Source organism: Palaemon carinicauda, chromosome 1, assembly GCF_036898095.1.
Source record: "Palaemon carinicauda isolate YSFRI2023 chromosome 1, ASM3689809v2, whole genome shotgun sequence".
NCBI lineage: Eukaryota > Metazoa > Arthropoda > Malacostraca > Decapoda > Palaemonidae > Palaemon > Palaemon carinicauda.
Window position 1 is genome coordinate 264,986,279 of NC_090725.1, and position 14,369 is coordinate 265,000,647.

Sequence of the window (14,369 nt, forward strand, 5' to 3'; positions counted from 1 at the left end):
TCCTCTATCTTTTACTCTTTAGTTCATCCCTTTATCTTTTGTTATTGCTGTAATATTTTTCTTACTCTTCTATTGCTCTTTCTGCCCTTAAATAAAAGCCAAAGTAGTGATCTCCAGAAACTTATTGATGTCATGTCACAAGTAGGTTTTCATTTTTTTAGATTGTTAATAATTAGAAATAAACTACCTTTGAAACAATAGCATAGAGGCTACTGGAGTTCTGGGAAAGAAATAGAAAACTGAGAATAACATTTGAATATTCTTTTATAAAAATGCCCAAGATAATTTATGGTGATTACATGTACCACTGGGCACTGACACAAACTTATCTGAGGTTGTTTGACATGTCATGATATTGTATTTAACAAATCTTCAGAGTAATTAAACTTAACAGAGGGTATAGTACTTGGGGGCTAGCCGACATAAGAAAAGAACAAAAGGGAACTTTTCTTCTTTTTGCTTTTCCCACCCTCCCATCCAGACGAGGCATCGAGTCGAGTTTGGTTTGGTACAAAATTCATAGAAAAACTAGTACAAGATGTGATTTTTATTTATTGATTTCCCCCTTGTAAAACCAAAATTTTGTTTAGGAAAACTTGTATTCTATGTGGTCTATTTACTGAATTATGTTTTAGTAAGGTTTCACAAAGCATGAAGTTTCCCCAAAATTCTTTTATTTCCTTCCAGATGAATGTTTCTCGAGTTCTTTGGATCTATAATGCCATCAAACAGTATTTCCATGAGGGAGAGCTGCAACGGATTACAGAGAAAGAAATACGAAAACTGAAACACTTGGAGCTGAATATGGATTTTTGTGATTGTAACAGGTATGTAATGAAATTTATATGATGTCCTTGAACATTTAGATTCTTTGTCTTGCACATATAGAATACATCATACAAAAATATAAAGGAAGTTAACTGGTTCTATTTTTTTAGTAGTTTTCAACTTAAAAAATTTTCTCTATCCTGTAGCCGCATTGAAATTTATATTATGTTGTACAGTATAACTGCACCTTAAAAGCACTGGGTTTGAAATGACCTTTGTGAAAAGTATGATATCTTTCGGTTCCTTTCAGAAATAATTTTCCAAGTTAGTGTTTATGGAATTGGCGAGTATATACTGCATAGCTTTTAGTTTAAAGGGAATTACAGATAGTGAATATAGTAGTTGTCTTCTGCGTAGTTGATAATGATACGACATGCCAGTACTTATTCATCAGCCAAGGTATTGATCAACATTTGGGTTTCAACTTATTCAACCCCTTCACCACGATTATGTTAGCTGAATGTCAAATCATGCCAGGTGTACTGTACATTACACTATAATGTACCAGATACTGTATGTCATTTATAAATATAAACCATATAGAAGTTAAAATCATTTGTATATCCTATCAAAGAGTACAACACATGGTCATATATCACACCTAAGGATGTTTTACTGAAAAAAAGTTCTCCCCTCCTTGATTCTAGCCTCTCCTCTTCCTTTTTTCAGCCAACCAGAACACTTTGGGATTCTAGCCTTTATTCCTGATTGTGTAAGGGCAATTTATATGTGTTTTCAAGTTACCATGCATAATCACACCACACATTTTATCCAGTGGCGACATTCTCCATGCGTGACATTATTTTAACCCCCTGACACTCCCGAGCTTAGAGATGTACCTATCCCCCTCTCACCCCACCACCAATTGAAACACTTGAAATTCTAGTCTTTATTCTTGATTATGTGAGGACTATTTAAGTGTATTTCTGTGTTTGCATACATGATCAAATCACACTGGAAGCATTCTCTAAAGTGAGACATAGCTGTGTTGCACTCCCTTTTGACCTCCCACCCATGATGACAAAATTATTTTTCCTATTACATTCCTAATAAGAAATAATAGTGAAGTCAAAAGTAAAGCCAGGAATGACTGGAGAGAATATTTAGATAGGAAAGTAGATGAGGTTGACAAAGCTATGAATTCAGGGAGTGGCCAATAATGGTGTAAGAATTGCTCATAGAATTATTAATGAAATTTCTACTGGGGCAAAGAAGAAGAAGCATATACCCATTAAAAAGTGAAAGGGGTATCCGGCTACTCCCCACCCCTCATGCTAACTTGCAGTTGGGGTAGTTATCCCTTGCTAAAAAGTCTTATGGCTCCTCGTTCAGCTACGTTGAAAGTAAAATCCCTATAAATAGCCCCAGGTTTGTATCGTTAGGAAAAATACAAATTACTTCCAAATTTGTCATATTTTTGGAACTGCATCAGTATTTATTAGAGTATAAGCCTTAGTCTTTAATGAAAAACTACATTGTGTAATGTTGTTTAAATTTTGCCCTGAAGTGTTGATTCCCTGTAGTATCTTTCCCATAAGAATGTATATACAACCAAGGATATGTATGATACTCTTTGGCTACTAGTACTCACTCTAGTAACTTAAATACACTGGATTCAGCAGTTAGACTCAAGTTTTTTTGTGCTGTACTTCAGAGTACTGAAAGGGCCAAGTACATTTTTTAATATACAGTAGTATGTTGAAGATTCAAGTACAAGAAGTTTATTTTTTACAGGTACAAATCATCTTATAAAATTAAGCTGTTGGATGTAGGAAGCTGTTACAACCCGTTTTCAACATACAGTGATCTAGAAGTGACAGCCATTGATCTTTGTCCAGCTTTAGAGGTAACATGGTTTTGAAGTATTCCTGATATTATTGTGCTTTAAGATTATAGCAAATTAATTAATTATTTTAATTAATCTTACGTGGTAGTCATAATGCTTTAATCATTGGAAACCACCATTCTCCCAACCTCTTAACACAAATGTGTTTTTAACCTTTTTCTCTTGATTAGTAAAATCCCTTTAAAAAGGATATTTGTAGTGTTATCTATTTCTAGAGGAGGTATCAACCTTACCCCATTTTCAAGCAATGTTTTTACAACTTTACCATTTGCCTGGGAAGCTATAAGGGCAGTCCCATTTCCAGTGAAATGTGCAGCTTTACCTTTTTAAATATTTAACTTAGCCGGTGAATATATAATAGCTGCTGCTCCAGCGGCTCGACAGAAAAACACACAAAAACTCGCGAGCGATCGCTATGAAGGTTGCGGGTGTGCCCACCAGCGCCAACTATCGGCCAGATACCACATATGCATGTAAACAAGCCTCAATTCTTCTCTGTCGGTCTGAACGACAAGACGTACCATTACTCGCTGTATAACCTGGAGTTTTTCAACAGACTTGGTGAAGTACTTCATTTTGGTTTGAGCTTTTGCAGTGCAGGTGTTTTATCTTCAACTTAAACTCTTGAACTCTTTTTTGGACAGATTTAATTGTTGATGACTTTGGATTGTTTTTTGGACTTTCTTTGACTTTTTCAAAATGGCTGACCCTTCTCAAATTCCTAGATTTCGTAAGTGTAATGCTAGGGATTGCAATAGGCGTCTTCCAAAGGCCTCTCTCGACCCACATACTGTGTGTTCTAATTGTCGGGGTAAAACCTGTCAATTAGGAGATCGGTGTGAGGAGTGCGTGGGCCTTTCGGAATTCGATTGGCTTTAATATGACAAGTATTCTCGTAAGCTAGAGAGAGATAGGGTGAGGAGAAGTTCCTCTAGATCGGTAGATTTTTCCTCTCCCCATGCCCCTGAACCTAATCCTTCCCCTGTAGTAGTTGTGCCTGAACCCTCTACTAGCACTCAGGAATCATCAATGCGGGATATGTTACGTGCCATTCATGCTTTGGGCGAAAGAGTTGAGTCGTTAGCTACAGATCGTAATCAACTCATGGCTGACGTTAAAGAGTTGAAGTGTCAGAGTGCCACAGTGGAAAATCGTGGGAAAGTGATTAGTGCGCAAAGTGTTATCAGTGTTGCGACCGAGGGTTCGTCTGTTCGTGCCTGTCGTTCGCCTAGTCCGGGACCTCTTGCAAGCTCCCAAGCCCAGGGGAGAAGTAATGTCGTACGACTTATGGGTTCGAGAGGCCTTGATCAGCGAACAGACGTTCCCTCTATGGTTTCAGGCGTGTCTCATCAAGACCGCCCCTACCATAAGACGAGAGAGACCATTTTCTCCTCATCATCCGAAGGCTTTTCGCATAAGAAACCGTGGAGCAAGGTTTCAAGGCCCTTAAAGCGAAAGTCGGTCCCTTCAGGACAGGTCCAGCGTCCTGGTTGTAGCCATTGGGACAGCTCTGACCCTTTGCAGTCATCGGAAGACTGCTCGCCGCCTAAGCAGAAACGTTACACAGGCTCCGAGAGTCTTGGTGTAGGCAAGGTTTTGCAGTCACAGACGTTACCCTCGTCTTTTACCGCACCCATTCCCGTTGATCCTAAATGGGTTGTACTGCAAGACATGCAGATCAAGCTCGCCTCCCTTATGGAAGACTATTCTGCTGAAAAGGTTCACGATGATCCTCGCCGCTTAGCTAATCGAGATCCTGGCCTTCAGCCGCCAAAACGAGCCTTTGCTCGTCCTGTTGACGTTGGCGTTACTAAGTCACGTCAGTCACGCTTTGTAGAGCCTCACTCGATGCAGTCCCGTGTTGACTTTCAGCCGCTTATGGACGTTCAGCCACTTCCTAATGCTCTTGTTGACGTTCAGGACGTTCGCCAACCAGCGGAGTTGACTTGTTTTGACGCTGAGCGTCAAGCACCGCAGTCAAGAGTTGTTTTGACTGCTCAGTCTAGGCAGTCAAGGCAGTCTCGAGTTGACGTCGAGCGTCCTCCCGCTCCTGTTGTTGTTGACAGTCAGGCTGTTAAGCAGTTACATGACGTAGCGTCCTGGACTGCTACTGATGCACCAGTGCGTGTGGACTCTGCGTGTCAAGCATTGCCGCCAAGGCAGGTCTCCCCTTTGCTTGTTACTCAGCAGTTGTCGGACGAAGATCCTTCAGATGAGGACGTTGCTGATCCTCATCATGATGATCATCCTTCAGATGTAGACGAACCTAAGACGGTTCCTCCTTCGATGGACTTTAAGAAAATCATGTTGATTTTCAAGGATCTTTTTCCCGATCACTTTGTTACCGTTGCTCCTCGTTCGCCACCCTCTGAGTTTGCTCTAGGCTTACCTGCTAACATGCCAGCCTTTACTAAGCTAGTGCTTTCTCGCTCTTCCAAGAGGGCTTTACGACTTTTAGGCGACTGGTTGGATACCAGGAGGAGTTTGGGGAAGACGGCCTTTGCCTTCCCTCCTTCAAAGCTCTCTTCTAGATCGAGCGTCTGGTATGCCACGGGAGAAGTTCTCGGCTTGGGAGTCCCTGCCTCTGCCCAGGGTGACTTCTCAACCCTCGTAGACTCTCCCCGCCGCCTAGCCATGAGACGCTCAAAGATTAGTTGGTCCTCCTCGGACCTTGACCATCTGCTTAAAGGCGTATACAGGGCCTTTGAAGTATTCAACTTTCTTGACTGGTCATTAGGAGCTTTAAGTAGGAAAATCTCGTCTGCTGACAGAGATGTTTCCTTACTTATCATGTCATGTATGGATAAAGCCATCCGCGATGGTTCCAATGAGCTCGCCTCCACATTTACGCCGGGAGTCTTAAAGAAGCGAGATTCCCTTTGCTCTTTTCTTTCGCCAGGAGTTACTCCCTGTCAGAGATCAGAACTGCTCTTTGCTCCCTTATCAGCGTCCTTGTTTCCACAACAACTGGTTAAGGATATAGCGTCTTCGCTTGTGCAGAAGGACACCCATGACTTGATGGCGTCCTCTGCTCGCAAAGGGACTCCTTCTACATCCTTTGCTGTAAGACCCAGGATCGAGACCCCGGCATCCAGATTTATCCCGCCCTTTCGTGGCAGAGCTCCCAGCAGGGGAAGCGCTCGTGCCGAGGGAAAGAGAGGTAAGAATAAAGGAGCCAAGTCCTCACGTGGCAGAGTCTGACTGCCCACAGCCTCAGACAGCGGTAGGAGCCAGATTGAAGAGCTTCTGGCAGGCCTGGGAGAAGAGGGGCGCAGACCAAGAGTCTGTTCGGTTGCTCAGAGAGGGGTACAAAATTCCGTTTGTACGCAAACCTCCTCTAGTGACAACTCCCATAGACCTCTCTCCCAGGTACCGAGAGGAGTCAAAGAGACAAGCCCTAAACTAAGAAGTATCTCTGTTGCTAGAGAAGGGAGCGGTGGTGAAAGTCTCGGACCTTCAATCACCGGGGTTTTACAACCGTCTCTTCCTAGTCCCAAAGAAGACAGGAGGTTGGAGACCGGTGCTAGACGTCAGTGCGCTCAACGTTTTTGTTACGTAAACAAAGTTCACTATGGAGACCACGAAGTCCGTCTTAGCAGCGGTCAGAAAGGGAGACTGGATGGTCTCTCTCGACCTACGAGATGCGTACTTCCACATTCCTATACACCCGGATTCCCAACCGTTTCTGAGGTTTGTTTTCAGGAATGTGGTATACCAGTTTCGGGCCCTGTGCTTTGGCCTCAGTCCTGCTCCTCTCGTATTTACGAGGCTCATGAGGAATGTGGCAAAATTCCTCCATTTATCGGGTATCCGAGCCTCCCTGTACTTGGACGACTGGCTTCTCAGGGCATCGTCCAGTCATCGCTGTCTGCAGGATCTTCATTGGACGTTGGGTCTGACCAAGGAATTGGGACTTTTGGTCAACCTAGAAAAGTCCCAACTGATCCCATCCCAGACTATTCTATATTTAGGGATGGAGATTCGCAGTCCAGTTTTTCGGGCTTTTCCGTCTGCCACCCGAATAGATCAAGCCCTGCTCAAAGTCCAACTAATGCTGAAGAGAGAACGGTGCTCAGTCAGGAATTGGATGAGTCTCGTAGGAACTCTATCATCCCTGGAGCAGTTTGTCTCGCTAGGAAGACTACACCTTCGGCCTCTCCAGTTCCATCTAGCCTTTCACTGGAACAAGGACAAGACGTTAGAGACGGTATCAATCCCGGTCTCCGAACCAGTAAAGGCATGCCTGAAATGGTGGAACAGCAATATCAGTCTGAGAGAGGGACTATCCCTAGCAGTCAAGAACCCAAACCCCGTGTTGTTCTCAGACGCGTCGGATTTGGGTTGGGGTGCGACCCTGGACGGTCGGGAATGCTCAGGTCTGTGGACCTCAAGTCAGAGGAGCATGCACATCAACGGCAAGGAGCTATTGGCAGTCCACTTGGCCTTGATGAAATTCGAAAGTCTCCTTCGAAACAAAGTGGTAGAGGTCAACTCCGACAATACCACAGCTTTGGCGTACATCTCCAAGCAAGGAGGCACACACTCCCTCACGCTGTACGAGATCGCAAGGGACCTGCTCATTTGGTCAAGAAATCGAGGCATCTCCCTGTTAACGAGATTTATCCAGGGGGACTTGAACGTCTTGGCAGACTGTCTCAGTCGGAGGGGTCAGGTGATTCCCACGGAATGGACCCTCCACAAGGACGTGTGCAAGAGTCTTTGGGCGACTTGGGGTCAACCCACCATAGACCTCTTTGCCACCTCGATGACCAAGAGGCTTCCAATCTATTGCTCTCCAGTCCCAGATCCAGAAGCAATACACATAGACGCATTTCTACTAGATTGGCCTCATCTGGACTTATATGCATTCCCACCATTCAAGATTGTCAACAAGGTACTGCAGAAGTTCGCCTCTCACGAAGGGACAAGGTTGACGTTGGTTGCTCCCCTCTGGCCCGCGAGAGAGTGGTTCACCGAGGTACTTCGATGGCTGGTAGACTTTCCAAGAAGTCTTCCTCTAAGGGTAGATCTATTACGTCAGCCCCACGTAAAGAATGTTCATCAAAGCCTCCCCGCTCTTCGTCTGACTGCCTTCAGACTATCGAGAGACTCTCAAGAGCTCGAGGCTTTTCGAAGGAGGCAGCCAGTGCGATTGCAAGAGCGAGGAGAGCTTCTACCATTAGAGTATACCAGTCGAAGTGGGAAGTCTTTCGAGACTGGTGCAAGTCAGCATCTGTGTCCTCTTCCAGTACCTCTATAGCCCAAATCGCAGATTTTCTTTTACATCTGAGAAATGTTCGCTCCCTCTCAGCTCCCACGATTAAGGGCTACAGGAGCATGTTGGCTTCGGTCTTTCGTCATAGAGGCTTAGATCTTTCCAACAATAAAGATCTCCAAGATCTCCTTAAGTCTTTCGAGACCTCTAAGGAACGTCGTTTGGCAACTCCTGGATGGAAATTAGACGTGGTCCTAAGGTTCCTCATGTCAGACAGGTTTGAGCCATTACATTCAGCCTCCCTGAAGGATCTCACCCTCAAGACGCTTTTCCTAGTGTGCTTGGTTTCGGCTAAAAGGGTCAGTGAACTTCATGCCTTCAGTAAGAACATCGGCTTTTCTACAGAAAAAGCCACTTGTTCACTTCAACTTGGTTTCCTGGCCAAAAATGAACTGCCTTCTCGTCCTTGGCCTAAATCTTTTGATATTCCTTGCTTATCAGAGATCGTAGGCAACGAACTGGAAAGAGTGCTATGTCCTGTTAGAGCTCTTAAGTTCTACTTAGCCCGTACTAAGTCCTTACGAGGTAGATCTGAGGCATTATGGTGCTCAGTTAAGAAACCATCATTGCCTATGTCAAAGAATGCTTTGTCATATTTTATCAGATTTTTAATACGAGAGGCTCATTCTCACTTGAATGAGAAAGACCGATGTTTGCTTAAGGTTAAGACGCACGAAGTAAGAGCTATAGCAACCTCCGTGGCCTTCAAGCAAAATAGATCTCTGCAAAGTATTATGGACGCGACCTTTTGGAGAAGCAAGTCGGTATTCGCGTCATTTTACTTAAAAGATGTCCAGACTCTTTACGAGGACTGCTACACACTGGGTCCATTCGTTGCAGCGAGTGCAGTAGTGGGTGAGGGTTCTACCACTACATTACCCTAATTCCAATATCCTTTTTAATCTGTCTCTTGAAATGTTTTTAATCTTGTTTTTTGGGTTGTACGGAAGGCTAAGAAGCCTTTCGCATCCTGGTTGATTTGGCGGGTGGTCAAAGTCATTTCTTGAGAGCGCCCAGATTAGGGGTTTGATGAGGTCCTGTTGTATGGGTTGCAGCCCTTGATACTTCAGCTCCTGGGAGTCTTTCAGCATCCTAAGAGGATCGCTGGGCTTCGTGAGGAAGACAGACTAACAAGGCAGAGTAATCGTCTAAGTCAACTTCCTTACCAGGTACCTATATATTTGGGTTTTGTTATGTTATAACTGTCAAAAACTCTAAGCATATACGCTGTAAACTTAATTAACTCTGGTCTCTACCCACCACCATGGGTGTGAATCAGCTATTATATATTCACCGGCTAAGTTAAATATTTAAAAATAATATTTTAATTATAAAATAAATTTTTGAATATACTTACCCGGTGAATATATAAATTAAAAGCCCTCCCTTCCTCCCCAATAGAGACGCAGCGGGACGAGAAGAATTTAGGCTTGTTTACATGCATATGCGGTATCTGGCCGATAGTTGGCGCTGGTGGGCACACCCGCAACCTTCATAGCGATCGCTCGCGAGTTTTTGTGTGTTTTTCTGTCGAGCCGCTGGAGCAGCAGCTATTATATATTCACCGGGTAAGTATATTCAAAAATTTATTTTATAATTAAAATATCATTTTTCAAGTTAAGGTATAAACCTGCTCTTTTTTCAAGGGATGATATCAGCTCATAGACCATGTGTGTAAAAGGGCTGGTAGGAAACATCAACTCTATAAAAACAGATTAAAGCCTAAAATAATCTTATCATTTGTAGGTGATTAGTATGTGACGTAGGCACAGTGTGGAAGGGGAAGAATGATATGAGATATAAAATTTACTGTTTTTGAATTTTGGAGGTCTTGAAGTTGATGCTTTGAGGTAATAGATTTTGATTTGGAGATAAGCTTTATGGAAATCATTTATTTAGTATTGAAATAATGATAATGTCTTTTTATTCCTAGTGTAGGTGTTTAATTTATAGCCATTTGTGGTAGGACTTTTATTTCTATGAACCTCCTCTAATGTTCATATTGCTTATTCTTTAGAAGCTCAGTTTAATTGACAATTGCCCTTTAAATATTTTAAAATTTTCCCATTTTCTTTAACTTCAAGGGAGACATACTCTTATTAAAGGAACACTGTTACATATATCATTAACTCTTAATAAAGATTTCCAATATGACAGGATGGCAGAATTCCCAAGACCATTCTTAATAATATAAAGTAAGCAGAGCCATGCAGCAAGGTCTTACACTTCATTGGTGTTGGGAATCAAACAAAAAACTTACAGAAGGTTGAATAAAGAGTGGTGTGTCTCAATATATGTATACATTACACTCCTCCCCTCCTTAGGTCAACACAAAAAATTAAACTTGTTCAATGAGTCTCCTAGGTTTCTTACTGTGGTGCCATTAGCACAATTGCTGTTCTCTAATCCTACTGTTTTTATGCTGGGATTATAATTCATACTTGTTCTGAATATGATTATTTGTCTCTTCTAATCCTTGTACTATACATTACTAGGAGATACTACAAGTACATAAGGAGTTATTGTGTCTTTTAATGGTGATTGCTCACTAGTTACTATAATATTATACATTTTCTATCAAGTAACTGTAATAAGGGATGCTTCCAAGTCAAAATATCAGTAACATCTACAGTTACTGAATAATTCCTTTCACCAAGAATTTTTGTAATCTTAGCTTCCACCCATTCTGGTCCTTTACCAAAATTCCTGGCGTATACAGCGTCACCAATTTTAAATTTAGACTCTTGAACATAAAACTCATATCTTTGTTTTGGCACAATTACATCCAATGGACCCATAAATTTCCTTCCAAATAATAATTCAGCTTGGGAGTAGTCAGTAGAAGACGGTACTGGACATCTATAGGTACTGCATATAAAAATTTAGTCATTCTTGTTTATTCAGGCAAATTACAGTTGAAATCTTTAAAATTAGTTTTGAATATTTGCGCAGCCCATTCTGCAAGCCAATTTGTACTTGGATTATATGGTGCTCCGGAATAATGTTTAACACCCTTTTTAATTAAAGAAATTCTGAGTCTCAGTAGACATAAAGCAAGTTGCATCATCAGATACTATTGTGTTAGGAATACCATAATTAGCAAAATATTACCTTAAACATTGTACTGTATGGTATCCTCTGAAGTTGTATTCTTGCAAGCATAGACATCAGTAAATTTAGAAATGTAATCAATAATAAAATATTGAATGCAATCAATGGGTCCATAATAATCTACATGCAAGCGGGACCATGGTTAATCAACTGATAGCCAAGATAAAGGTAGAATGGCCTTATGTTTGAGATTTGCTATACATAATGCACAGTTAGAAGATACTTGCTCTAAATCCTGGTTCATGTCATGCCAATATACAAAAGACCTTGCTTCTGCTTTTATGGCACCTTATGGCCCTCATGAAGCATTTCAATAACCTGCTCTCTCTACATCTCAGAAACCAAAATAGATTTCTATACAGTAATGCATTTTCATACAAAGAAAGATTATTTCTCAATTTTCAATATTAAACTTACCCGATAATCATGTAGCTGTCAACTCCGTTGCCCGACAGAATTCTATGGAGGGATACGCCAGCTATCACAATATTAGAAGGGGGTGTACTTACCAGCGCCACCTGTGGCCAGGTACTATAGTACTTCTTGTTGACACCTCCTCAATTTTTCCTCTGTCGTGCTTCCGGCAAGACGTTCTGGGATACGCTTATGATCTTCGAGTATTTTCACGGCTAATTGGTGAAGTATTCTCTCAGATTTCGGCTGTCGCTTTACTGGAAACCTTCTTATATTAGCTAGATAGCTTTTATATAGTCCTGATTAACGGTTAACGATCTTTTGCTTGATTTTGGAACCCCCTTTGGCTAACTCTTTGGATTCAAGATGTCTGACATTTCGCAAGCCCCCTCCCATAGACGATGTAGGTCTTGCAATAGGCGTATTCCGAAGGCCTCGGTAGATCCTCACACCGCTTGTTCTGACTGTAGGGACAGGCCCTGTCAGTTAGAAAATCGATGTGAGGAATGCGCCGGACTTTCGGAACTGGAATTTGTCCGTCTTTTGAAATATTCAACTAAGTTAGAGAGAGGTAGAGTTAGGAGGAGTTCTTCTCACTCTTCACTTTTTTCCTCACCTCATGATCCCCTACCTTTTCCTACCCCTGTAGTGGCTACCCCCGAACCTACTGTTTGCCCTCCGCCTGATATGTCTGTTGTTTTGCGTGCTATTCAGGCCTTAGGCGATAAAGTAGAGTCAGTGGTAAGTGATCATAAGTCTCTGATGGCCGAAGTCAAGGAACTTAAGGTCAAGAGTGCAGTGGGTGGAATTAGTGCCAGTGCTGTGACGAGTGCTAGTGTCAGTGCAGTGCCAAGTGCTAGTGTCAGTGCCAGTGTGGTGCGTGAGGATACTTCTGTGCGAGCCAGTCGTCCTCCCAGTCCGGGACCTCTTGCAAGCTCCCAAGCCCAGGGGAGAAGCAATGTCGAAGGGCATAAGGGTTCGGCAGGCCTTGTTAGGCGCACAGAAGTATCCTCGGTGGTTGCGGGCGTGTCTTCCAAAGACCGTCACTCCCACCTGCAGACGATTGAGCCCGTCTTTTTCTCGTCCGCTGATCAACTGTCAGGGAAGAAACGTTGGTCTCAGGTCTCGAGACCACTTAAACGCAGAGTCCAGTCCGCGAGTGCTCAGCCAGGTTGCAGTCATTGGCTCAGCTCTGACTCGCCGCAGTCATCTGTCGACTGCACTCCGCCCAAGAGGAGTAAGGTTCTGCCACAACAGAGCTCGACTGTTAAGGCTTTACCTCAGCCTACTGTAGTTTCTGCCGACCCCAAGTGGACTCTACTACAGTCCATGCAAGCACAGCTTTCGGACTTGATGCGTGAGTGTCGGGCTGAGAGTGTTGCGCCTCCGCCTCCGCCTACACTCCCTCCGCCTGCGCTCGCTCCGCCTGATCGCAGTACCACCTGCCAGGCGTACGATGTTGAGCCACGTTCTGAGTTTGCTGTTCCCAGTGGTGTTCAGCCTCCGCCTTCTTTAAGGCAACCTTTACAATGGGATCAGGAGGATTATACCTCTCTTCCTCCGCCTCCACTTGCTGCTCCACCAGTGGTGCAACACTCGGTTGAGGTACAACAACCTCTCCCGTCCATGAGTCAGTCTCCTCAGCTCTCGCTGCAGCGAGCTCAACCCTCCACAAGGCAAGCACCACTACACCTTAGCCTTGCGCCTCAGGAGCCTCAGCTTGCGAGACATTTACCTTGTTCTGCGCAGCCTCAACCTCATCGCGCTCCGCTCACACCACAGGAACAGGAACTTGCTACTCCGCTTCCGCCAACCGCTCAGCAAGCGCAACCCTTGGGTTCAACCACTCATGCTAGGAGTCAGCCTCCTCCACCCATGCGCCTTCCTTCTGCTTCGTCTTTTATTCAGCCTTTGCAGTCTGAGCCTCAGGTTTTCCCTCAACAGTTACTTGAAGAGGAAACCACTAATATTGTTCCTACTCGTTCTGACTCTGCTGTTCAGCATTCTTGTCCGATCTCTTCGCTACACTCTGGTGATGAGGCGTCTGATGATGAGGCGGCACACCTGGATCCCTCGTCAGACGTGGATGAATCCAAGCCTTCTCCACAGTCTATTGACTTTCGTAAGGTCTTGGCTCTGCTTAGGGAGGTTTACCCAGACCACTTTGTCTCTGCTATTCCCCGCTCTCCGCCATCTGAGTTTTCGCTGGGCATACAGCAAGCTAAGTCCACCTATACTAAGCTAGTCCTAGCAAGGTCCTCTAAGAGAGCGTTAAGGATCTTAGGGGAGTGGCTGCAGACTAAGCAACACCTTGGCAAAACTTCTTTCATGTTCCCTCCGACTAAGCTCACTTCGAAAGCGAGCGTTTGGTATGCCACAGGAGAAGCACCAGGCTTGGGAGTACCTGCCTCTGCCCAGGCTGACTTCTCAAGTCTGGTAGACTCGCCTCGGAGAACTGCAATGAGGCGCTCTAAGGTTTGCTGGACCTTCTCAGACCTTGATCACTTACTGAAGGGAGTATTTAGAGCATTTGAGATGTTCAACTTTCTAGACTGGTGCCTGGGGGCCCTCAGCAAGAAGACCTCTCCTGCGGACAAGGATTCTGCCATGCTATTAATGTCCTGCATGGATAAGGCCATTAGGGATGGATCTGGTGAGCTTGCGTCGATGTTTGTATCAGGGGTTTTGAAGAAAAGGGAACAGCTGTGTACCTTCCTTTCCTCCAGCATTACACCTTGTCAAAGGTCACAACTCCTTTTTGCTCCGCTCTCGAAGTTCCTCTTCCCCGAAGAGCTGGTTAAGGACTTGTCTGCTGCCCTGATACAAAAGGACACACACGATCTTGTAGCCTCATCGGCTCGTAAGTCTAAGGTTGCTACCTCAGTCCCCAAGACT

At 43.9% G+C, this 14,369-nt stretch overlaps 1 protein-coding gene across 2 annotated transcripts in view; it reads left to right on the forward strand.

Annotated features, from left to right (window-relative positions):
* Nucleotides 1-14,369, forward strand: part of Samtor (S-adenosylmethionine sensor upstream of TORC1) — a 64,306-nt gene that overhangs the window by 41,409 nt on the left and 8,528 nt on the right. For both annotated transcript variants that reach the window (XM_068390173.1, XM_068390180.1), the window contains exons 3-4: nucleotides 688-827; nucleotides 2,563-2,674. In XM_068390173.1, coding sequence (XP_068246274.1) covers nucleotides 688-827; nucleotides 2,563-2,674 — 252 coding nt within the window. The remainder of the gene's footprint in view (nucleotides 1-687; nucleotides 828-2,562; nucleotides 2,675-14,369) is intronic.